This window comes from Dendrobates tinctorius, unplaced genomic scaffold (genome assembly GCF_039654945.1).
Source record: "Dendrobates tinctorius isolate UK_male_01 unplaced genomic scaffold, ASM3965494v1 ptg000322l, whole genome shotgun sequence".
In the NCBI taxonomy this organism is placed as follows: domain Eukaryota; kingdom Metazoa; phylum Chordata; class Amphibia; order Anura; family Dendrobatidae; genus Dendrobates; species Dendrobates tinctorius.
Genome location: NW_027361989.1, coordinates 1,742,191 through 1,765,513, shown reverse-complemented (window position 1 = coordinate 1,765,513; position 23,323 = coordinate 1,742,191). Strand labels below are relative to the sequence as shown.

At 46.3% G+C, this 23,323-nt stretch overlaps 1 protein-coding gene across 1 annotated transcript in view; it reads right to left on the bottom strand.

Moving 5' to 3' along the window:
* Positions 1-16,311, bottom strand: part of LOC141074060 (uncharacterized) — a 72,897-nt gene extending 56,586 nt beyond the window's left edge. Inside the window, exon 1 of the mRNA XM_073561576.1 lies at positions 16,284-16,311. Within this exon, the coding sequence (XP_073417677.1) occupies positions 16,284-16,311 (28 nt within the window). The remainder of the gene's footprint in view (positions 1-16,283) is intronic.
* Between the last annotated feature and the right edge of the window lie 7,012 nt (positions 16,312-23,323).

The following is a 23,323-nucleotide window of genomic DNA, read 5'->3' as shown; positions in this document are numbered from 1 at the left end:
GGAGATAATAAGGGAAACATATGAGGAGATTTATTATCTTACAGGGTTTAGTTTTCTCCCCTGACATCTACTAATAAAACCTATATATTTAGGCCACAGACAACAAGCAGTTTCCTCCTTGGAGTCGGCAGCTGAACACGTTCCTCATAGACTCATCTTCCATAACGCTAATTCTCGTCTCATTACCGACACTGGAATCGGCATTAGCAATACTGCAGGAGATATTCATTACACGCGACATGAGAAATAACTCCTTCATGATGAGGACGACATCTTCATCTTCTACTGCGGCTCTAGAGACAGATTTGGCCAGAGTCGGTCACTGCCTCCATCCCCACCGGCCGTCTATATGAAGGTTTCCCGTCTTCCCCGCACTGGAATCTTCTATCACGTTAGATCTCAGCTCTGAGTCACACACAGAAGTTTGAGGCTTTTAGAAAAGATTTTTAGTTTCCACAAACACAACGGACAGAAATGATCTGATCCCAAAGTCTCCATGTACAGTGATTTATGGGGTTTATTTCTGGCCTTAGTCTTTCCTATATTACAAGAAAAACTCCAGAAAAAGCCGATATTAACACCTTTCCTACATTAGACGTACTATTCCGTCCATGTGACCTGAGACCTAAGTCCCAAGGACGGGATAGTACGTCTAGCGCGATCACCTGCGCTCACGGGGGGAATGCAGCTGATCGTGGCCGGGTGTCAGCTGATTATCACAGCTGACACCCAACACTATGTGTCAGGGGCGGTCACGAACCGCCCCGACACGTTAACTCCTGGCACACTGCGATCAAACACGATCGCAGTGTATCGGGGGTTTAGGGAAGCATCGGCAAGGAGGAGGCTCCCTCCGTGCTTCCCTGAGACCCCCACAGCAGCGCGATGTGCATCACTGCTGCGGGGGCCTCCTTCCCTGCAGGTCCCCGAATCCAAAATGGCGGCGGGGACCTTCGGGGGCCTGCAGGGAGGCGGCTTCCTCATGCCTGCAAAGCGCCAGCATGAGGAAGAGTGCAGCACTGCCTGTGACAGATCGCTGATCTCTCACAACGATCTGTGATGTGACAGATCAGCGATCTGTCACATGACATTTATGTCCCCCCGGGACAATGTAATAAAGTTAAAAAAAAAAAAGTTTAAAAATAATTTATAAAAAAATCACTAAATAAATAAAAAAAAAATATATATATATATTCCCTAATAAATTCATTTTTTGAAAAAAATAAAATAAATAAAAGTACACATATTTGGTATCTCTGCATCCGTAACGACCCGCCCTATAAAACTGTCCCACTAATTAACCCCTTTGTTGAACCTCTTAAAAAATAAAAATAAAAAACGAAGCAAAAAATAATGCTTTATCATCATACCGCCGAACAAAAAGTGCAATAACGCGCGATCAAAAAGACGGATATAAATAACCATGGTACCGCTGAAAACGACATCTTGTCCCGCAAAAAACGAGCCGCCATACAGCATCATCCGCAAAAAAATAAAAAAGTTATAGCTCACAGAATAATTATTTTTTATATAAAATTGTTTTCAGTGCATAAAAGCGCCAAAACATAAAAAAAGAGATAAATGAGGTATCGCTGTAACAGTACTGACCCGAAGAATAAAGCCGCTTTATCAATTTTACCGCACGCGGAACGGTGCAAACGCACCCCCCAAAAGAAATTCATGAAACGCTGGTTTTTGTTCATTCTGTGTCCCAAAAATCGGAATAAACAGCGATAAAAAAAAGTCACGTGCCCGAAAATGGTACCAATAAAAACGTCAACTCATCCCGCAAAACATAAGACCTCACATGACTCAGTGGGTCAAAATATGGAAAAATTATAGCTCTCAATATGTGGTGATGCATAAACTATTTTTAGAATAAAAAGCGTCTTTTAGTGTGCGACAGCTGCCAAACATAAAAACCGCCATAAATAGTAAATCAAACCCCCTGTTATCACCCCCTTAGTTAGGGAAAAATAATAAAATTAAAAAAAAAATGCCATTTTCCCATTAGGGCTAGGGTTAGGGCTAGGGTTAGGGGTGTGTTGGGGTTAGGGTTGGAGTTAGAATTGGGGGTTTCCACTGTTTTGGCACATTAGGGGCTCTCCAAATGCAACATGGCGTCCGATCTCAATTCCAGCCAAAAAGGTCAAATGGCGCTGCTTCCCTTCTGAGCTCTGCCATGCGCCCAAACAGGGGTTTACCCCCACATATGGGGTATCAGCGTACTCAAACAAATTGCACAATAACTTTTAGGGTCCTGTTGCTCTTGAGAAAATAATAATTGGGGGTAAAAAGATCATTTTTGTGGAAAAAATATGATTTTTTAATTGTACAGCTGTACTTTAGAAACTTCTGTGAAGCCCTTGGGGGGTTCAAAGTGCTCACCACATATCTAGATACGCTTCTTGGCGGGTATAGTTTCCAAAATGGGGTCACTTGTAGGGGGTTTCCACTGTTTAGGCACATCAGGGGCTCTCCAAACGTGACATGGCATCCGATCTGAATTCCAGCCAATTTTGCATTGAAAAAGTCAAACGGCGCTCCTTCCCTTCTGAGTTCTGCCATGCGCCGAAACAGTGGTCCCCCCCACATATCAGGTATCAGCGTACTCAGGACAAATTGCACAATAACTTTTGCAGTCCAATTTCTCCTGTTACCCTTGGTAAAATAAAAAAAATGGACCTGAAGCAATTTTTTTGTAAAAAAAAGTTAAATGTTCTTTTTTTTTTTTTTAAATATTCAATAAATTCCTGTGAAGCACCTGAAGGGTTAATAAACTTCTTGAATGTGGTTTTGAGCACCTTGAGGGGTGCAGTTTTTAGAATGGTGTCACTTTTGGGTATTTTCTATTATATAGACCCCTCAAAGTGGCTTCAAATGTGATGTGGGCCGTAAAAATAAAATGGTGTTGTAAAAATGAGAAATTGCTGGTCAACTTCTAACTCTTATAACTTCCTAACTAAAAAAAATGTTGATTCCCAAATTGTGCTGATGTAAAGTAAACATGTGGGAAATGTTATTTATCAAGTTTTTTGTGTGCCGTATCTCTGTGATTTAAGGGCATAAAAAATTCAAAGTTAGAAAATTGCTAAATTTTCACAATTTTCGCCAAATTTCCATTTTTTTCACAAATAAACGCAATTTATATGAATGAAATTTTACCACTATCATGAAGTACAATATGTCACGAGAAAACAATGTCAGAATCACCGGGATCCATGGAAGCGTTTCAGAGTTATAACCTCATAAAGGGACAGTGGTCAGAATTGTAAAAATTGGTCCGGGCAGTAACGTGCAAACCACCCTTGGGGGTTAAGGGGTTAAAATGTTTCTAAAGAAAAATTGGCTCCAACAATTCTTGTAAGAAGAAAAAGATAAGCAAAAAGCAGAAGACACATGTGCACACACTGCGGATTGGTCTGCGGATTCTTATCTGCGGTTTTACCTGCGGTTTTGCCACCTGGACAATGGAATAGGTGGCAAACCGCAGCAGAGTCCGCAGAAACCATTGACATGTCAATTCTTTCTGCGGATTCAAAACCGCAGCTTTTCCGCAGTTAAAAATCTGTAGCATCTGCACAGCAGATTGTAAATCCCATAGGATAACATGCTACTGTCCACTGTCTGCAGAACTGCTGCAGATCCGCAGCGGCCAAAACCGCAGCAAAAACCGCAGCAAAAACCGCAGCGTGTGCACATAGCCTGAGGCTTCAACAAAAACACGGACAGTTTAACCACTTGCTGCTGTGAAAAGCAAACATGGCATCTAAGAAGGTGTGACAGAGTTTGGCTGAATGCCCCCCGCCTCCAAGTACTCGATAGTATGGGGCGGCCTAGTTACTCCGATACTTACATGCCTAATAATGGGGTCTGGGCTGCAATGTATGAAGGTCTATTAGGCTGGGCCAGAGGCAGCGTCCAATAAGTTACCTTATAACGCCCCCATACACATTAGGCTAAAGTTCCATGAAAGCACTGACTTCGGGGGGTTTGGCCGACCATATAATGTATTTGGGGCCTCCCGACAGATGATGTCAGGGCAGAGAAGGATCCGGCATCCTGAATTTCAGAGGATAATCCGTTTGTTCTTCCTGTAGATAATCCTCCTCTAGAGGAGTCTGGAGGCGACTCTCTCATACAGACCACAGGAAAGCTGGAATATTTGTGTGTATGGGGGAGTCGGGAGAGATCGCCGTCTGCCAAATGAGCGTTCAGCCAACTCTGATCTCATGTGTATGGGGCCGTTAGTATTACACTGACAGGCAGTGATGATACACGGCACTACAGTAGTACAGGGCATCACCGGAGCCATCAGAGGCTTGTATGTTGTGTGATCGCACTGATCAGAGGGGTTTAAAAAAGGTTTAAAGTGGAAAAATATCACAGTTTCAGTAACAAGAAATATCCGTCACTATATGGAAAGCAGAGTCCCTGCACAATGTTAGTTACATCACGTCCATAACTACTTTATTATACTCTATTATCCTGTACACAGTGGAGTAGATAGAAATCACAGATCCCACAGCAATAGCTGGAATTGGACCCTCCAACGCAAAGAAAAAAAAAATCTATCTCTCTATATACACTGTTCAAAAAAATAAAGGGAACACTTAAACAACAGAATATAACTCCAAGTAAATCAAACTTCTGTGAAATCAAACTATCCACTTAGGAAGCAACACTGATTGACAATCAATTTCACATGCTGTTGTGCAAATGGAATAGACAACAGATGGAAATTATTGGCAATTATCAAGACACCCTCAATAAAGGAGTGGTTCTGCAGGTGGGGACCACAGACCACATCTCAGCACCAAAGCTTTCTGGCTGATGTTTTGGTCACTTTTGAATGTTGGTTGTGCTTTCATACTCGTAGTAACATGAGACGGACTCTACAACACACACAAGTGGCTGAGGTAGTGCAGCTCATCCAGGATGGCACATCAATGCGAGCTGTGGCAAGACGGTTTGCTGTGTCTGTCAGCGTAGTGTCCAGAGGCTGGAGGTGCTACCAGGAGACAGGTCAGTACACCAGGAGATGTGGAGGGGGCCGTATGAAGGCATCAACCCAGCAGCAGGACCGCTACCTCCACCTTTATGCAAGGAGGAACAGGAGGAGCACTGCCAGAGACCTGCAAAATAACCTCCAGCAGGCCACAAATGTGCATGTGTCTGCACAAACGGTTAGAAACTGACTCCATGAGGATGGTCTGAGGGCCCGACGTCCACAGATGGGGGTTGTGCTCACAGCCCAACACCGTACAGGACGCTTGGCATTTACCACAGCACACCAGGATTGGCAAATTCACCACTGGCGCCCTGTGCTCTTCACAGATGAAAGCAGGTTCACACTGAGCACATGTGACAGACGTGACAGAGTCTGGAGACGCCGTGGAGAGCGATCTGCTGCCTGCAACATCCTTCAGCATGACCGGTTTGGCAGTGGTCAGTAATGGTGCGGGGTGGCATTTCTTTGGAGGCCGCACGATGTTGGGCTGTGAGCACAACCCCCATGGAGACACAATTGTGCCTTTACCTGGAGATAAATTCCCAGTGGGGGGCAATTTCCAAAATGCAATAACTTAAGTGGGGAATTCAGCTCTTTTCACACTTAAGGGATCTGTATATGGAGTCTACAAACTACAGTGGGGAAATAAGGATTTGTTACGCTGCCAATTTTGGGGCTAAAGTCACATTTTTGTGAGGAAAAAAGTAAAATTGTCATTTTTTCCTTCCACATTGCTGAAATTCCTGTCACACTGTCCGAATTCAGATATTGTCCTGTCAGAAAGGAGAATACAGGGAGCGAAAGGGTTAATAGGACTCACAGGAGGAACCAGCCCAGAAAGCTGAAGATCCAGGAGTGTCCGCCACATATATGACTGCTCTGTGCACAGGACCTGTGATGAGGTCACAGGAGGGGAGGAGTCAGGGGTCACATGATCAGGGGCCTCAGTGTGTGCAGGACTCAGTGTGCTGGAGGGCTCCCGATAATCAGCTGCGTGTGTCGCGCTGTGTGATAGTCACAGCACCTGCATGGAGGGCGACACATGCAGCTGATTATCGGGAGCGCTCCAGGGATCCGGGGTCCCGATGCAGCTATTCGGTAAGCGATATTAGCCAATAACAACTTCTCCGACGATATTCGCTCATCTCTAGTAATAAAAGCTCAAAGAAATTCACCAAACTCTTCATTAAGTTTAATAGCGAGACCCTATTAAATATTGAGCACCAGCGGGATGAAGCATTGACAGCGCAATGTAAAAGTGTGGGCGCCCCTGGTCAAAATGACTGTTATTGTGAGCAGTAGTAAGATGAAGATGAAATGATCTCTAAAAGGCCGAACCTCTAAGCTGTATAATGAGGCTGAACCTCTACAGCTGTATAATGAGGCCCAGGCTTTATAGTGAAGGGACAGGAGTGAGGGCCTGTTCCCAGGAGCTACAGTCTGAGGAAAGGGCTAAAAAGCCTTCACTAGACCCCTGTACAGCTGTATAATGAGGCCCAGGCTTTATAGTGAAGGGACAGGAGTGAGGGCCTGTGCCCAGGAGCTACAGTCTGAGGAAAGGGCTAAAAAGCCTTCACTAGACCCCTGTACAGCTGTATAATGAGGCCCAGGCTTTATAGTGAAGGGACAGGAGTGAGGGCCTGTTCCCAGGAGCTACAGACTGAGGAAAGGGCTAAAAAGCCTTCACTAGACCCCTGTACAGCTGTATAATGAGGCCCAGGCTTTATAGTGAAGGGACAGGAGTTAGGGCCTGTTCCCAGGAGCTACAGTCTGAGGAAAGGGCTAAAAAGCCTTCACTAGACCCCTGTACAGCTGTATAATGAGGCCCAGGCTTTATAGTGAAGGGACAGGAGTGAGGGCCTGTGCCCAGGAGCTACAGTCTGAGGAAAGGGCTAAAAAGCCTTCACTAGACCCCTGTACAGCTGTATAATGAGGCCCAGGCTTTATAGTGAAGAGACAGGAGTGAGGGCCTGTGCCCAGGAGCTACAGTCTGAGGAAAGGGCTAAAAAGCCTTCACTAGACCCCTGTACAGCTGTATAATGAGGCCCAGGCTTTATAGTGAAGGGACAGGAGTGAGGGCCTGTTCCCAGAAGCTACAGTCTGAGAAAAGGGCTAAAAAGCCTTCACTAGACCCCTGTACAGCTGTATAATGAGGCCCAGGCTTTATAGTGAAGGGACAGGAGTGAGGGCCTGTTCCCAGGAGCTACAGTCTGAGGAAAGGGCTAAAAAGCCTTCACTAGACCCCTGTACAGCTGTATAATGAGGCCCAGGCTTTATAGTGAAGGGACAGGAGTGAGGGCCTGTGCCCAGGAGCTACAGTCTGAGGAAAGGGCTAAAAAGCCTTCACTAGACCCCTGTACAGCTGTATAATGAGGCCCAGGCTTTATAGTGAGGGGACAGGAGTGAGGGCCTGTTCCCAGGAGCTACAGTCAGAGGAAAGGGCTAAAAAGCCTTCACTAGACCCCTGTACAGCTGTATAATGAGGCCCAGGCTTTATAGTGAAGGGACAGGAGTGAGGGACTGTTCCCAGGAGCTACAGTCAGAGGAAAGGGCTAAAAAGCCTTCACTAGACCCCTGTACAGCTGTATAATGAGGCCCAGGCTTTATAGTGAAGGGACAGGAGTGAGGGCCTGTGCCCAGGAGCTACAGTCTGAGGAAAGGGCTAAAAAGCCTTCACTAGACCCCTGTACAGCTGTATAATGAGGCCCAGGCTTTATAGTGAAGGGACAGGAGTGAGGGCCTGTGCCCAGGAGCTACAGTCTGAGGAAAGGGCTAAAAAGCCTTCACTAGACCCCTGTACAGCTGTATAATGAGGCCCAGGCTTTATAGTGAAGGGACAGGAGGGAGAAAAGTGGGGAAAGGAGCCAGAAGAGCCGGACTGCCATCACTAACCTGCAGAGCCGCACTCCACATATATGGCTGCTCTGTGCACAGGACCTGTGATGAGGTCACAGGAGGGGATGAGTCAGGGGTCACATGATCTCCGGAGTGAAGACGCTCCATGGAGGCTTCTCCTCAGTCAGTGACATTCCCGCCATTATTCGCCCCTCACTACTGGCACAATTACCCCGCTCCGCGTTTTCTACACAGTGTTATGTGTGGAATGTAACGTGTGATTTCTCTGGAGGGAAATAGACCCCACACAGGAGGGAATTATCACCAGTTACCGGCCGTCTACTATATGGCGGCATATGATTGTGCTATCGACTCCACACCAGGAGATAAAATGCCCAAATCTCGGTTATTTCCCCCCTTCCAGAGTCCGGCTGAGGTCGGGGTCACACTTGGGAGAATCTCGCCCGAGTCTCGCACCTCAGTGCCCTTGTGGTTTAGCCTCTGTAGGGGAAGCGACACCGGCTGTCAGGGACAGGGGGCCCCAACATAAATCCAATATTCATTGTAAGAAAACCCAACCTGATGCCGCCATTCGGGGTAACCAATGCTCCGGCAGTCTGTGACAATGTCAGTAATTATATTTTTCTCACTGATTGGTAGATTTGTGGTCATTTTCCTGGATGATATAGTGAGTTACTCCCGTCCTCTGGAGGAGCATGCTGAGCATGTCAGACAGGGTCTCCAGGTTCTGCGTGACTATTTATTTGGTAACCTGGAGAAATGACAATTTGTGGTCCAGCAGGTCCAGTTCTCAGGACATTTGGCTTCTGCATTGGGGTCTCAGATGGACCCCGTTACGGTCCCAGCAGTCCCTTCATTGGTTTTATCCAAGTTACCTTTTTATTTATATAGCGCCAACATATTCCGCAGCACTTTACTGGTTGCACACATTATCATCGCTGTCCCCCCTATCAGTATGTCTTTGGAATGAAAAACGCCAACAAAGCACAAAATGTCAAAGTTCATGAGAAAGTCCGTCACACACAGATAAATTATAGATCATGAGAAAACAGAACACACTTACATACAATAATTATATTATAAAGTGCCTATGAATGAAGTGAGGTCACCTAAAAGAATGAATACAAATATACTGTATCTTTCTGACTATAAGCCGCACCGGGCCATAAGACGCACCCCAAATATTCAGGAGGAAAATAGGGTAAAAGTTAATGTGTCAAATGGGGGTCTGTCCCACAGTCTGAATTCAGTAAACCCGGGGGGATCGGCAGCGCTGGTGGAGCCGGGTCACAGGAGGTGTTCGGGGATCCGGCAATGATCTGACTTACCCCAGGCTGGTGCAGCAGGAGCCTCTGTAACATCTGTAATCTCACTGAGGCCATTTGGAGTAAGGGGGTTTAGTTTATAAATCCAGAAGATTTCTTCCCGATGTAGTTGTCCAATGCGATTCTGATCCTGTGGGGGAATCTCCTCTGTGGGGAATATTCTCAGTTGTGTGGAATCTTTCTTGTGTTTGATGGTGCAGTGACGTGAAAGCCCATGTTGGAGAAAACCCTATGGAGTATTGGAGCGGTGTGAGTTCAGCCTTTTGTGGAGGGGTCGGGTCGTCCTTCCCACATATAATTTCTGGTATGAGCATATAATCACGTATGTGACATAACTGGTGGAACATGACATGGGAGTTTTGGTCGGGAAAATTTCACCAGTAGAAATAAGGGTGAATTCAGAGAGACCATGGCAGATCGAGTGAGAACAGAGGCAAGTTTTCAGATTGCATGTAATGATTTTATTCGGTAGACAGGCGATTTTTAGCAAATCTTCCTTCTTCTCTTTTATGTTTCTTGGTGCTAGGACATTTTTCAATTACGGAAGTCTTCGAAATGTCAAAAAGGGATTGCTGGGTAATGTTTTTCCCATTCCAGCTGTCTGACATGCTCATGATGCTCCTGCAGAGGACATGAGTAACTCAATATATCATCCAGGTAAACTACCGCAAATCTACCCATCAGTGAGAAAAAAAATGAAATTTTCAAAGACTGCCGGAGCATTGTTTAATCTGAATGGCATCACCAAATTTTCAGTATGCCCCTCCGGTGTATTGAATGCGGCCTTCCATTCATCACCATTGTGTATACGTATAAGAGTAATCATAAGGAATTGAAAGAATTGTCACCCAGATCCTTTTTGCAATTTTATTCCATGGTGAAACGTGACATCAAACCATATTAGAGTGCGGCGTGCAGGTAGCAGGGAGCTATACAGAGGAGAGAGCCTGATGGACTACTGCCGTTTCGCACTTGCTTTGCGCTTCTACCGGTCCATGCTTGTCAGTGGGTTACACCACTTCCTTAAAACAAGGGTTAGGAAATGGTTAACTGAGAAGTGCAAAACATTTACAGTGAGTACAGTGAAATGATTAATATAAAAAATTAAAAGAAATATAACATAGATCATAGCCACACAGACATATTCAATGTATCACTGAGGCCAAGGGGAACTTGTGCATCGCAATCCACAATCCATGCTGCTTCTCTTGTTAGTAGTAATCTGTTCTGGTCACCGCCTTGTACAGGATAATCAGCGGGCTCAATTCCTGCAGATCTCAGCACATCGGGGTCTGCATTATGGACCTCTCTTATATCATTAATGTCACAGATCCTTCTCCTGTGTAACTGAATGGAAATGTTCTCTGGGCCTGATGTGCCGCGGTCTAATAGTCGGGGCAATATAATAATCGTCCTGGGCAGTATATGACATAAAGCACTTGCTCTGTGCGGCCCGTGATTAGTTTCTCTACCGTCATCGCCCCGATCCTCAGATTTCTCCTGTAAGATGGAGATGACAGAAGGAGCAATCCCCACAATGGAAATGGCCTCTTGGACGTCTTCCATGTAACCAGGTGACTTTATTGTTCTTCTCCTGGAATCTTTCCTGTAGCGATAAGTCATCTAAGTCACCGCTTCTTCTAGAAGCAATCGAGGGTTGTTCTTTGCTGCTACGGCTAAATCTTTATCTCCTCACAAATGCCAATTCCTGTTTATCGCTGATTTTATTACATCCATATTGGGATTAGGTGTAAAAGTAACAATAAACCTTTTATTATCTCGTCCTTTTTCTGCTCTTCCTCCTGGATCTTGTAACTAGACCCACATGGGTTCCTCCATCGCTCTAGCACAGTGTAATAATGTTGGCGGATAACCTCTGTGTAATAAGTCGTCTGTCAGATCATTCGCTTGTTGTAGGAAACCTTCTTCTTTACTATTCATTGTTCTCAGCCTCAGATACCGGCTGTATGGTCGGCCTTGATATAGAAGAGTTAATGGTTTGCCTTTATATCCCTTTAAATGCCTTTAAGACTTCAATTGCCTTTTGCCTATTATTGCTAGAATTATTCTTATGTAGGCTATTCGCCTCTGTTTTCAAGGAAACTATACTTGTTATCATATTTGTTCTCAATAGTCAGTAACAACATGTTCTGGGTACGTTGTAAACATGGTATAACCCTGAAGGTGATGGTGGGGGCTACATGAGCTCCATAGAATTACATATTGTTGTAAATGGTATAAAAGATTGCCTTGTATTTCATTATGTCAGATAAAGTGATTTGACCACGGCTCGTGTGTGTTGAGTATCTTTGTCTCCAAGCGCTTGTGAACAGAAGGGCGAAAACCTCCTAATCCGGACTCACTGGTGATCTGGCATACCTGACGCTTGGTCATAACAAAAAACAGCTACAACAGTTTTCACACCCAACGGGGACCGTGGAAACCAGCCTATTCGGAATCCGTATGTGGGAGCTTCCTGGGAGGTTGAATATGCAGAATCCAGGCTGCAGCAGGTGAGAACATTTATTCTTACATTGATTCTGTGTCTGCAACCTCTCTAGGGATCTCTACATATCTCTGGGTAAGACTGTATGACACGGTTCAAAAGAACCCACATCACCAGTGAGCAGGGAGTATGTCTGTATGAGAGTTGAGTAATAAGATAATAATTGTCATCTGTATTATCTGTCAATCTGCTCTGGCAATATCCTAATATACTAACTGGTTGTGTACTGGTGTACTGTGTAGAAGCCTGGGATAGAATTTGTGCAGCGACTATTTTGGATTTTCAGTAAATCATATGAGGCTGTATTTTATATAGGACTGTGTTTTTTGGTTGTTCTGATTTTCATTGATTCTTGTTGTTTAAGTTGGCTTTGGTGTTCTCAGAGTTTCAGTGGACACTGCTGTGGGTTAAGGTGTCAAATCCAAAGCGCAAGATAGGCAGGCTGTGTGAATCCTTGTATATATGTCTATAAGAACCTCCGAATGAGATGAGTAATTGAGATAAGGGATTTTTTGTTATCTTCTCTTTGTAAAATCAAATGACCACTGAAAAGTGAAAGAGGAGAAAAAAAATCAATCCCTGAATGAGCACGCATGAATGAATTTGATGAATTTACACCATTCTGTGAAGACTGCACAGGAGTTCTAGGGGTACTTTACAGATATTTCAATCTACATCTGAGATTGAATGAATTGAGTAATGATATAGCTCGTGTTATATGTGGTATGACATTGGAAAGTTTTCTGGAATCATTTGGCCAGAAAAGGGCAAGGCGTGGATACTCACATTATACAGTTATCTGCTCTTACTGTACAGTGAAATCCCGTGATGAAGGACACTACATTCTGATGGGAGGGGGAATGATGCCGCTGCGCAGTTTCTCTTCTCCCCTCGCTCCTCTCGTCTTATCTCTGCTGAGTGTCTAATAGGAGGGGGCACGGAGCCGCGTTCAAGATTCTCTGTAGTTCTGAAATGCTCGCTGCTAGATTTGTGCATTTTAAAGCAACAGTACTTAATTGAAGTGGAATGAAATTTTGTAAGTTGAAGTTGAAAGTAAAATATGTGCCTAACTTAGAAGGAAATTGTAAGTGATTGTTTGGTCATTAATGTGTTTGAACCTGCTTATAGTTGTTTGATTAATTTGTATGGCATGTTGTGGATCAACAAAGGAGGTAGCCGACTGTATGGCTGATAAAGTAGGTTAGAGGCCTATCACACCTGGGCCTTCTTACTTTAGTCAGCGGGTTTTTTGTTGTGGATGAGAGGCGAGGGCAAGGAGCCTTCTGGATATACCTTGGCAGGCTCACTCTGACTTGCTATGTGTGGGCTGTAAGACAGAGGTCCAGACACACAGAAGAGCATTTCAGAAGAAAGATGAGCTGTCTAAGTTGAAGCAGCCTTCCCACAATCCATGGAGCTGGGCTGGAAGAAAAAAGGCCTATTCCTATCTAGCCAGCTGATCTAACGGGTGAGAGGCAGAGAGCCTTCTCGTTACATCCTGTAGGACTAACGGGTGAGAGGCAAGGAGCCTTCCCGCTACACCTTGGCAGGCTCTCTCTGATTTGCTAAGTGTGGCCTGTAAGACAAAGTCAGGCACACTGAGAGGGCATTTCAGAAGTAAGGTGAGCTGTCGGCAGAGAAAGGTTGAAGCCATGGGCAACCTTTTTCTGCGTACAGTCAGTGCCCCCAATGGGATCTGGGACAGCTATGCAAATTGAAAAAGACAGAGAAGAAAGGAAGCAGTAAAACAAGTGGGACCAATATTGAAAAGGGCAAAAATACCAGAGTGTGAATGTTTGGATGTACAAAAAGGCACAGACAAGGTAAGAAAATAGCAAGTGAATAAATGATGCTTGAGAATGTGCAGCAGTATAGAAGGTGTATTATGAATGTTTTGATTGACAAAATTTAACCAGAGACCCAGACAAAACAGATGGACTTGTAAACACTGTGATCAGACTCAGACAAACCCAGACTGAATAGCTACTTGTGTGACCTGTGCTACTGACCTAAGCGAGTTGCGCTAAATCCTGTCCAGACTAGTGTGAATGGTGGGTAGTGGGGACATTGACCTTTGAGGAGTGAGCTGACTGTAGACATCAGACGACCAACCACATCAGGACCTAGAAGGGCGACTAGAATAAGAAAGATTCAAGTGTATTATCCCTGGAGCCCCTCTGACCAGTTGGCTATGCTAAAGCAGTTACCTGACCCTGAAAGCCAACCATTCCCATTTTACAGACACATAAAGGAAATACAGAAGACATATAAGTGTACCTGGGCAGACCTAGAGAGGTTGGTGAGTTTAAAGGCAGGTGACGCACTAGGACATATAATTAATGCACACACAGATGTGGCAAAGAATCAGGCTTGGGGCATGGATGATAAATCTGCACGGTCTGGGGAGACGTACTGTGAGTCACTAAAACAATGGGCTACAGTAGAACAATCAGAGCAGTCTGTACTCCTGACTAACGTGACACAGCAAAGAGGAGAGAGTGTAGAGATGCACTTTGGACGGTTACAGCTGAAATGGGCAGACATGGGTACATTTGCATAAACCCACTTGATGTTAGAATACTGGTGAATGTGTGGCGCCCCTGAGGCTTAAGTCGCCACAGAGGTACTGCACCTCCACCTGAGGTGTGGTGCCCCACCATCTAGGTAAGGTGGAGGCTCCTAACCACGCTCCAACACCTGCATCCCACACAACACAGTAGTTCAGCAAAGCCACATTGCGGCTCCCTGCTTGGAGTGTAGCAGAGCACCTTTGGTGTCTCCCTGCTTGGAACAGTAAACGTGCTGGGAGGCGGGTGGAGTTTAGAATACATAAATAGCGGGAAGGTTTAGGATTAGAGGAGTTGGGCTAGAGTGAGAGCCAGAGATGGATGTATGAAGGAAGTGCTGCAGCAGGTCACAGTGACCTGGGCCTGCTGGCACGGGAAAGAGAGAAAGAAGGAGAGAGACATAGACTGACATCCTAACCTTACATAAGAAGGGAAGAACAGTACGGAACATAAGGAGAATAAGAGGACGGTGGGAACCGGGTTAGAGGAGAACCCCTTCCAGTCCTAAGCGCAAGGCCGGGGCCCGGACCCGAGGTTGTTCGGATACTGATGATCCTGCAACAGACACCGGAGGAATAGGAAGCTGTAAATGCTATATTCACATACCAGACTTGGGGGCACAACAGCAACTTGGATAGTGAGCCGGGGCTCAGGAGTAAGGAGTCGCCGAAACAGGCTACAGATGTCTGCCATACAAGTAGAGTTCATAGGAACATCTGTCAGGAGGAACTCCAGTGTTACTCAGTACTGGGAGTACTTCACTCAAAGGCGCTATAAGAGGAGATGTTCAGAAAGGTACATGATGGCGGAGTGTTGGAAGGGAGCATTCCATCTTGCCTGGAGGTTGACTGAGTCCCTGGCCCGGAGGACACGGCACGGAGGCAGGCACCTGTGTGAACTGCAGACTGTGAGTAAAGCCTTGGAACTACATGACCCGGTGTCCTCCACTTATTCCCGCACCAACACACTCTGCACTGCTACATATGGGTACCAGCTTCTACACTGCCTGTGCCTCTTCTCCATTACCAAATCTACACTGCCCTGGGACTACAGCTCCACCTGTGGGGAGTTCCACCATCTTGGCTGCACCACACCACCAGTCCCAGAGGATCTGCATGCAGCGTCGGCCTAACATCTTCATTGCCGCACACCACAGGTGGCGTCACGAACTATTCTATTCTATTATCCATTCATTCCCCTTTTTGCCATGGAGCCCCAGGGCCACGGACCGGGTCACAGTTTCCGTGACAACTCCCATTGAGATCAACGGACCCAGTACCGAGTACCCCACAGCCCTGGCCACCGAGGGCGCTCCATTTTGGCGTCATGAACAGGATGACGGGACCCAATGCCATCGGGTTCTGTGTGCCTAAGATTTGTTGGACTTTAAACTTTTGAGAATGTGCCGAAGACCCATTTTAATAGACTGTACAATGAATGCCAAAAATGGCCGCCAGCATGATGAAGAAGGGCGTGATAAGATGGGTGGTCCCAAGAAAAGACCGCGAACTGTCCTGGGCCTCCCCTGCCTTAATTTCTATGCAACTGCAACATGGCATACCCCCCGAGGGGTACGGATACTGGCCTGGTATGGAGGAGTTGGAAGAAGATGCCGCCCCCAGAAGGAGGAGCGAAAGCCGGCGGCGGGAAAGGAGCCGAGACCGGAAGAAGAACGCCAGAACGCCATGATGGAAGAAGAGAAGGGGTCGGAAGAACGCGAAGGGGGGCAACCTACCCCCAGGCTGCCCCTGCGGAGCATACGGCCGCTACGGCGCCATGTGCGGCTCCCGCCACCACCTCCCGGCCGATACTGCCTTTGGATGCGGCCCACGAGAAGGAGGTATATGAGGGCCCTGGAGCAGAATGGAGGACCGGGCCCATATTCCCGTCTAGACCTGGCGCGGCTGCGCGGGTCTCCCCCAATTGTCTTGGAGGACACCAACTCTGCCCCCGCCCCCATCCAACTGTGGCCTTCCTCAGCAACAACCCCGGGAGTTGCGGCCGCCATCGTTCATTACCATGTACCCGTACTGGATCCAGAGTCATCTCCGGGAGTGGTACCGGCGAGCCGGAATGGCCCAATTACACCCTGTCTGTAACCCCAGGCTGCGGCACTGCCAACTGAGGTCCCGATGGACACCGCAGAGTCTGATTCTGAGTCATCAGTGGCCACGCCGACTGGATCACCCACAGCAGCAGAAGTACCCTTGGCAGTAGCGGACCAGCTGTCCCCGCAGGCGGTTGATCTCTCTATGGCCCTGTCCTTTACCCCAACAAGCCCCTACCTTACCCTTTGGGAAGCGGAGTACCTATGATTGGTAGACCAAGACCGCCAGAAACAAGATGAAGAAACCCAGAGCATCTCCTCTGGAAGCCGTCCCCAGCAACCAGTTTCCAGAACCCCAGGAGGGGACAACTAGTTAAGATACTTTCTTAAGTTCAACTATCGTTACCCAGGAGGGTATTTGCACAGTTGTGCCTTTTTCCAGTTTTTTCTGTTTTTGATATCATGTTCTAGTTTTGTTCTTCCAGTGTTGCCCAGTTTGTTGGCAGCTTCCATATTGAACTGTGGAGATCATGAACCCTGAATGGTCCAGAACTGTTTTGTATATAGTTTGCACCTCTTTAGGTGCTCTCTCTTGGTTTTACATAGGACACTCTTCTTGAAAGAAGACCTACCTCGTTATAGGGACATTTCCAGACATGTTGGCCGGACCAGTGTCTATTCTCGCACTTATTGATAATGTTCAGTTTTTTGCTAGAAAGTATTAGCATATAATGAAAATCTTAATGACAGATTTTATAGGAGTATAATGAGAAAAAGACATAGTGAATGTTTTATAGAATTTTGAATAAAGATGTTGAGGATGTGAATGCAGAATTGGAATTACAGGTGACGAACCAGGTATCCACGGTTGTCATCTTAAGTCTAGAAGAGACAGTAGAAAGTAGAAAATGTGAAAGGTAACAGAAAAGAGATGTGTTGCTAGAAAATGTGAATTAATGCTGAGTTTGCTACTACAGCACTTTAAATTAGGTAGCATAATTTAAAATTTAGATAGTTAACTTGTTTGTAACGTTCAAGAAACTGTGCCTCCTATATTAGGAAGTTTAGTATAAGTCATGTTTACATAGCAATATAAAAATTTTGTATGTTCCCGTATTGTTTATCTCTGTTTGACTTGCAGCCCGCGGACGTGCTGTGTTTAATGGGGGGGTATGTGGCGCCCCTGAGGCTTCAGTCGCCACAGAGGTACTGCACCTCCACCTGTGGTGTGGTGCCCCACCATCCAGGTAAGGTGGAGGCTCCTAACCACGCTCCAACACCTGCATCCCACACAACACAGTAGTTCAGCAAAGCCACATTGTGGCTCCCTGCTTGGAGTGTAGCAGAGCACCTTTGGTGTCTCCCTGCTTGGAACAGTAAACGTGCTGGGAGGCGGGTGGAGTTTAGAATACATAAATAGCGGGAAGGTTTAGGATTAGAGGAGTTGGGCTAGAGTGAGAGCCAGAGATGGATGTATGAAGGAAGTGCTGCAGCAGGTCACAGTGACCTGGGCCTGCTGGCACGGGAAAGAGAGAAAGGAGAGAGACATAGACTGACATCCTAACCTTACATAAGAAGGGAAGAACAGTACGGAACGTAAGGAGAATAATAGGACGGTGGGAACCGGGTTAGAGGAGAACCCCTTCCAGTCCTAAGCGCAAGGCCGGGGCCCGGTCCCCAAGGTTGTTCGGATACTGATGATCCTGCAACAGACACCGGAGGAATAGGAAGCTGTAAATGCTATATTCGCACACCAGACTTGGGGGCACAACAGCAACTTGGATAGTGAGCCGGGACTCAGGAGTAAGGAGTCCCCGAAGCAGGCCACAGCTGTCTGCCTTACAAGTAGAGTTCATAGGAACATCTGTCAGGAGGAACTCCAGTGTAACTCAGTACTGAGAGTACTTCACTCAAAGGCGCTATAAGAGAAGTTCAGAAAGGTACATGTTGGCGGGGTGTTTTGGAAGGGAGAATTCCATCTTGCCTGGAGGTTGACTGAGTCCCTGGCCCGGAGGACACGGCACGGAGGCAGGCACCTGTGTGAACTGCAGACTGTGAGTAAAGCCTTGGAACTACATGACCCGGTGTCCTCCACTTATTCCCGCACCAACACACTCCGCACTGCTACATCTGAGTACCAGTTTCTACACTGCCTGCGCCTCTTCTCCATTACCACATCTACACTGCCCTGGGACTACAGCTCCACCTGTGGGGAGCTCCACCATCTTGGCTGCACCACACCACCAGTCCCAGAGGATCTGCATGCAGCGTCGGCCTAACATCTTCATTGCCGAACACCACAGGTGGCATCACAAACTATTCTATTCTATTATCCATTCAATCCCCTTTTTGCCATGGAGCACCAGGGCCACGGACCGGGTCACAGCTTCCGTGACAACTCCCATTGAGATCAACGGATCCAGTACCGAGTACCCCACAGCCCTGGCCACCGAGGGCGCTCCAAATGCATTCATTGACGGCATGAACAAAGACTTACAAGACGCAGTACAGACAGCCAGACCTGAATGGAGATATGTAGATCCGAAAGACCTCCTTAAGGTAGCTAAAGAAGTTGAGCAAACAAGGACGGTAAGACAACCTGTCATGTATGCTGGAGCACAAGGAAAACAGTGGAGACGTAATAGGGGACCAAGGGACCTAGAAACAGTGAAGTGCTGGAATTGTGGTACTTACAAAACTTATTGTTAGTGACAATACCCCTATGAATTTGCTGTCATGATTAAATTGGGGGAAAAAAAAAAGGAACCAATCCTCCTTGTTAAAGCAATACCCCTTGAGCCTAGCCAAATCAATGGCCCCGAGCAGAGATATTAGAGAGTTTGTTAAGGCAGGGCGGTTCTAGTGCAAAGATCTTCCCCCTGCAACACCCCTTTGTATCCCATTAGGGAAAAAGGACTCAAGGGTTTGCTGACACTTACAGAAAGGTTCATGACTTAAGGGCTATTAATGATGTTACAGAGAGTGTGACCTCAATCGTCCCTGATCCACACACACAATACTGTCACAGATCCCAGCAACGTCAAAATGTTTCGCAGTCATTGATTTAGCGGGTGCATTTTTCTCTGTACCCCTGCACCCTGACTGTCAGTATCTTTTCCTTTACTCATAAAGGTAAACAATATTGTTGGACAGTTCTCCCACAAAGGGGGAAAGAAAACCCCTGTCATCTATTCAGCAGCGATGGCAGGTATCCTTGAGTAGTGGTAATCACCTCATCCGCTGATTGTACTATTACAGTACGTGGATGACCTTTTGCTGTTCTGCCTGGACCAGAGGTCCTGCAGGGAAGCCACAGTCTCCTTGCTATGTTTTTTTAAGCAGAAAAGGGTTGCAAGGTCTCACGTGACAAATTACAGTATTACAAACAAAAGGTGACATTTTTGGGACATTGAATTGCCGAAGGTACCAGACACCTGACTGAAGACAGGAAACAGGCAATTCAAAATCTCCCTCTACCCAGGTCACATCAGCATCTACGCACTTTCCTAGGCTTAGTGACCTACAGTAGGCCTTGAATAAGGCCTGCTTCACAAATGTTGCAACCACTTTATGACTGTTTGTCATCAGACCCCTATGATCTCATTCCTTTGACAATTTATTTCCCACATGACATCCATTCCATACTCGTACAAGTTCAACCAAGACATCTGTCTATGACCAGACAGCTCCGACTTGAGTGTGCTCTACAAATTCCTGATTATGTCTCCCTCAAGAGATGTAATGTTCTGAATGCAGCCACCCTCCTGCCTGTGGATTCAGAAAAGTGGGAATTGGTGACCGTATTAGCAAGTGAGGAAGAATACTTTGACATGACTCATGAACATGACTGCATAGAACTGTTCCTAATGCAGATTTTGAGTTTTTTTTTGTAGATGGCTCCAGATACCACCAGGATGGATATGCAGTAGTATCCTCACATGAGGTAATCCGAGCTGAACCACTCCCTCCTCAAATGTCAGCACAGGAGGCAGAGTTGAAGGCACTCACTGAGGCGTGTAGAGCTGGTGCAGGTAAAGTCGCTAATATTTACACAGATTCGAATTATGCATGGGGAATAGCCCATGATTATGGCCCTATATGGAGAAGCAGAGCATTCCTTACATCAGCCGGTAAGCCCATTAAAAAGGCAGAGCTGGTGAAACAATTAATGGAGGCATTGATGTTACCAGTCCAGGTTGGCATTGTCAAGGTAAAAGCACACACAAAAGGTGACTCCGTGGAGGTAGAGGGCAACAGAAGGGCGGACGAGGCTGCTAAAGTAGCAGCAAGGCGGCCTAGAGAGAGCAGTGGACGGTGGCGGGGAGTCAGCGTATTCCAGCCACACTGAGCCTAGATGTCCTGAAATCTCTCCAGCAACAGGCTGCCCAAACAGAGAAGGTACACCGGGGGAGACTGGGAGCTGAGCTGAACTCAAACGGAGTATGGGAGAATAAGGATAAGTTGTGCCTACCAAAGTCCCTGTTCCCGATTATGGCGCAAGCAACACATGGCCCCACTCACGCCTCAAAAAGTCACATGTGTGCCATGGTAGATGCCTTCTGGATCGCTCCTGGTTTCAGTTACGCAGCCGCAAAACTTGTACATTCATGCCTCATCTGTGCACAGCACAACCCAGGTAAAACAGTAAAAGTCCCTAAGAAAGCGACAACTTGGCCTCTCTACCAGTTTCAGAGACTGCAGATTGACTACAGCTACCAAGGTAGGAGTGTATGCAAATGTCCTAGTATGTGTAGATCTCTTCTCTGGCTGGCCGGAAGCCCATCCGGTAAAATGTGAAAATGCTAAAACGACTGCAGATAAACTGATGAAAGAACTGATCTGCAGGTATGGTGTCCCAGAATCCATAGAAAGCAATAGGGGTACACACTTCACGGGAGAAATAATGAGGGAAGTCATGCAGGCCCTGGGTGTACAGCAAGCATTTCATACACCATATAGGCCACAAAGTAGTGGGAAAGTGGAAAGATTAAGCGGGACCCTTAAACTGAAAAGTCAAAAGGCCATGGCAGACACAGGAAAGAGCTGGGTAGAGTGCTTGCCTCTTGCACTCTTTCCAGTCAGACACACTCCAAATAGAAAGACAGGCTTGTCTCCTTTTGAAGTCCTGTTTGGTAGTGCACCAAAGACTGGTCTGTACTTCCCACAGGTGCTACAAATGCAACACGGTTCTATGACAGCCTACGTCCAGGCCTTGCGGGAAAGTCTTAATGTGGTGCATAAACATGTGTTCTCATCCATTCCAGATCCTAATGCCAGTGCAGATGTGCATCAGTTGAATCCAGGTGATTGGGTGGTTATACGCAGACACTTGAAAAGGAGCCTGGACCCATGATTTGACGGCCCCTTCCAAGTCCAGCTTACCACATCCATCTCAGTAAAACTTGAGGGAAAGCCCACCTGGATCCACGCCAGTCACTGCAAGAAGGTCCTGTCAACAGCAGAATGACTGTTCTCCTCATCACCTTGCTGGCAGTGACAGGGTTACTGCACTCTACAGAGACACAGGACAAACTCTTAAATGCTGATTGGGACAACAAACTTATTCGGCATCATGCTCTTCTTATAAAGGACATGGAAGGACAGAAACCGAAGGACTGTTGGGTCTGTACACACAGCCCAGTATCTGCGAGGACCATGCTGTACTTATCCTTACCTCTGGAGCCATGGGAGGTATTAACCCCACACTGCTTACACAATGAGACTTGGACTCAATCTAGGTTTTGGGGAAAAGATGTGCCCCGTGATATATCTGCCTCATTGGCTATAACTGGATGGGTCTCTAATCCCTGGTTTCAGTTTAATGTAACGCGGCCTAAAGGTACAAATGTGGCGGGAATATGACTCAGATGTCGGAGATATGGTCGCCAGGAGGAGGACTGAAATCCCTCACTCAGACCCTATTCCCAATGATGGACTGTGGTTCAGTCTTCAACACACTGGAGCAAACACCTGTGGTGAGGACAATAATTGCTTCCGCATATACACTCGCGATCAAACACAGGTTAATGATACGGTGTACCAGGATGGTATTGAAGGCTGTAAAGCATCTGCCGGTAAAATTATAAGGAAAGAAAGGGGTAAATGTATATCTGATATGAGTGGAAAACAGATGAATAATACTTGGTGCGCCCATAAGCCTATGTCAGGACTTTTGAGTTTATACCAATGTATACAGACCCCTGGTCACGTTTGTGTTCTCCCTGAAGGAGTATTCTTGGTTTGCGGACATTGTGCCTACAGGTGGGTAAGCCCAGACATAAGGGGGGTTTGCACTCTTGCCAAACTAATACCAGCCACTTTCATAGTTCCTCATAGTAAAATAGACACAGCAGCAGTTCCAATTCACACTTTGTATAGAAGGGCTGCAGACAATAAGCCCCGGCCAAATGGTAGGCCGCATCTAGTAGAAATGGGGAAATAAATAAAATATTCAGTAGTATGCTAATATACCCCTTCATAACCCAAATGTGGGACAAATTAGTGGAAGCTACCGACTATCTGGACGATCAGATATTCCAGATTCTTGAAGTTCTTAATGAGACTAATACAATACAGAGACAATTAATCGTAGTTACTAACCAGCATACTATAGTACTAGATTACCTGACTGCAAAAGAAGGAGGAATGTGTCAGATAATTGGTCCCACCTATTGTAATTATATCGACCCTGCTGGCAATCTCACGATCAGGGCCAGTATAGACAAAATAGGTGAACTCAGAGACCAATGGTTAAAACAACACAGTGCAAAAAGAGACTCCTGGTGGGGTAACACATTCTCTTTTCTAAATCCAGCAAATTGGTTTAATTGCCTTGCAGGAAGGATTTTTGGCATTGTACAGACTTGTATGCAAATTTTGTTGTTTTGCTTATTGGTTTATGTAGCCGTAAAAGCGCTAATATATGTATTACTTAAGCTACTGAATAATGTATGCATAAAAAAGAATCTAAGGCTGAACCTTCTGTAGTGTATCATAGACCCCAGGTAGCCA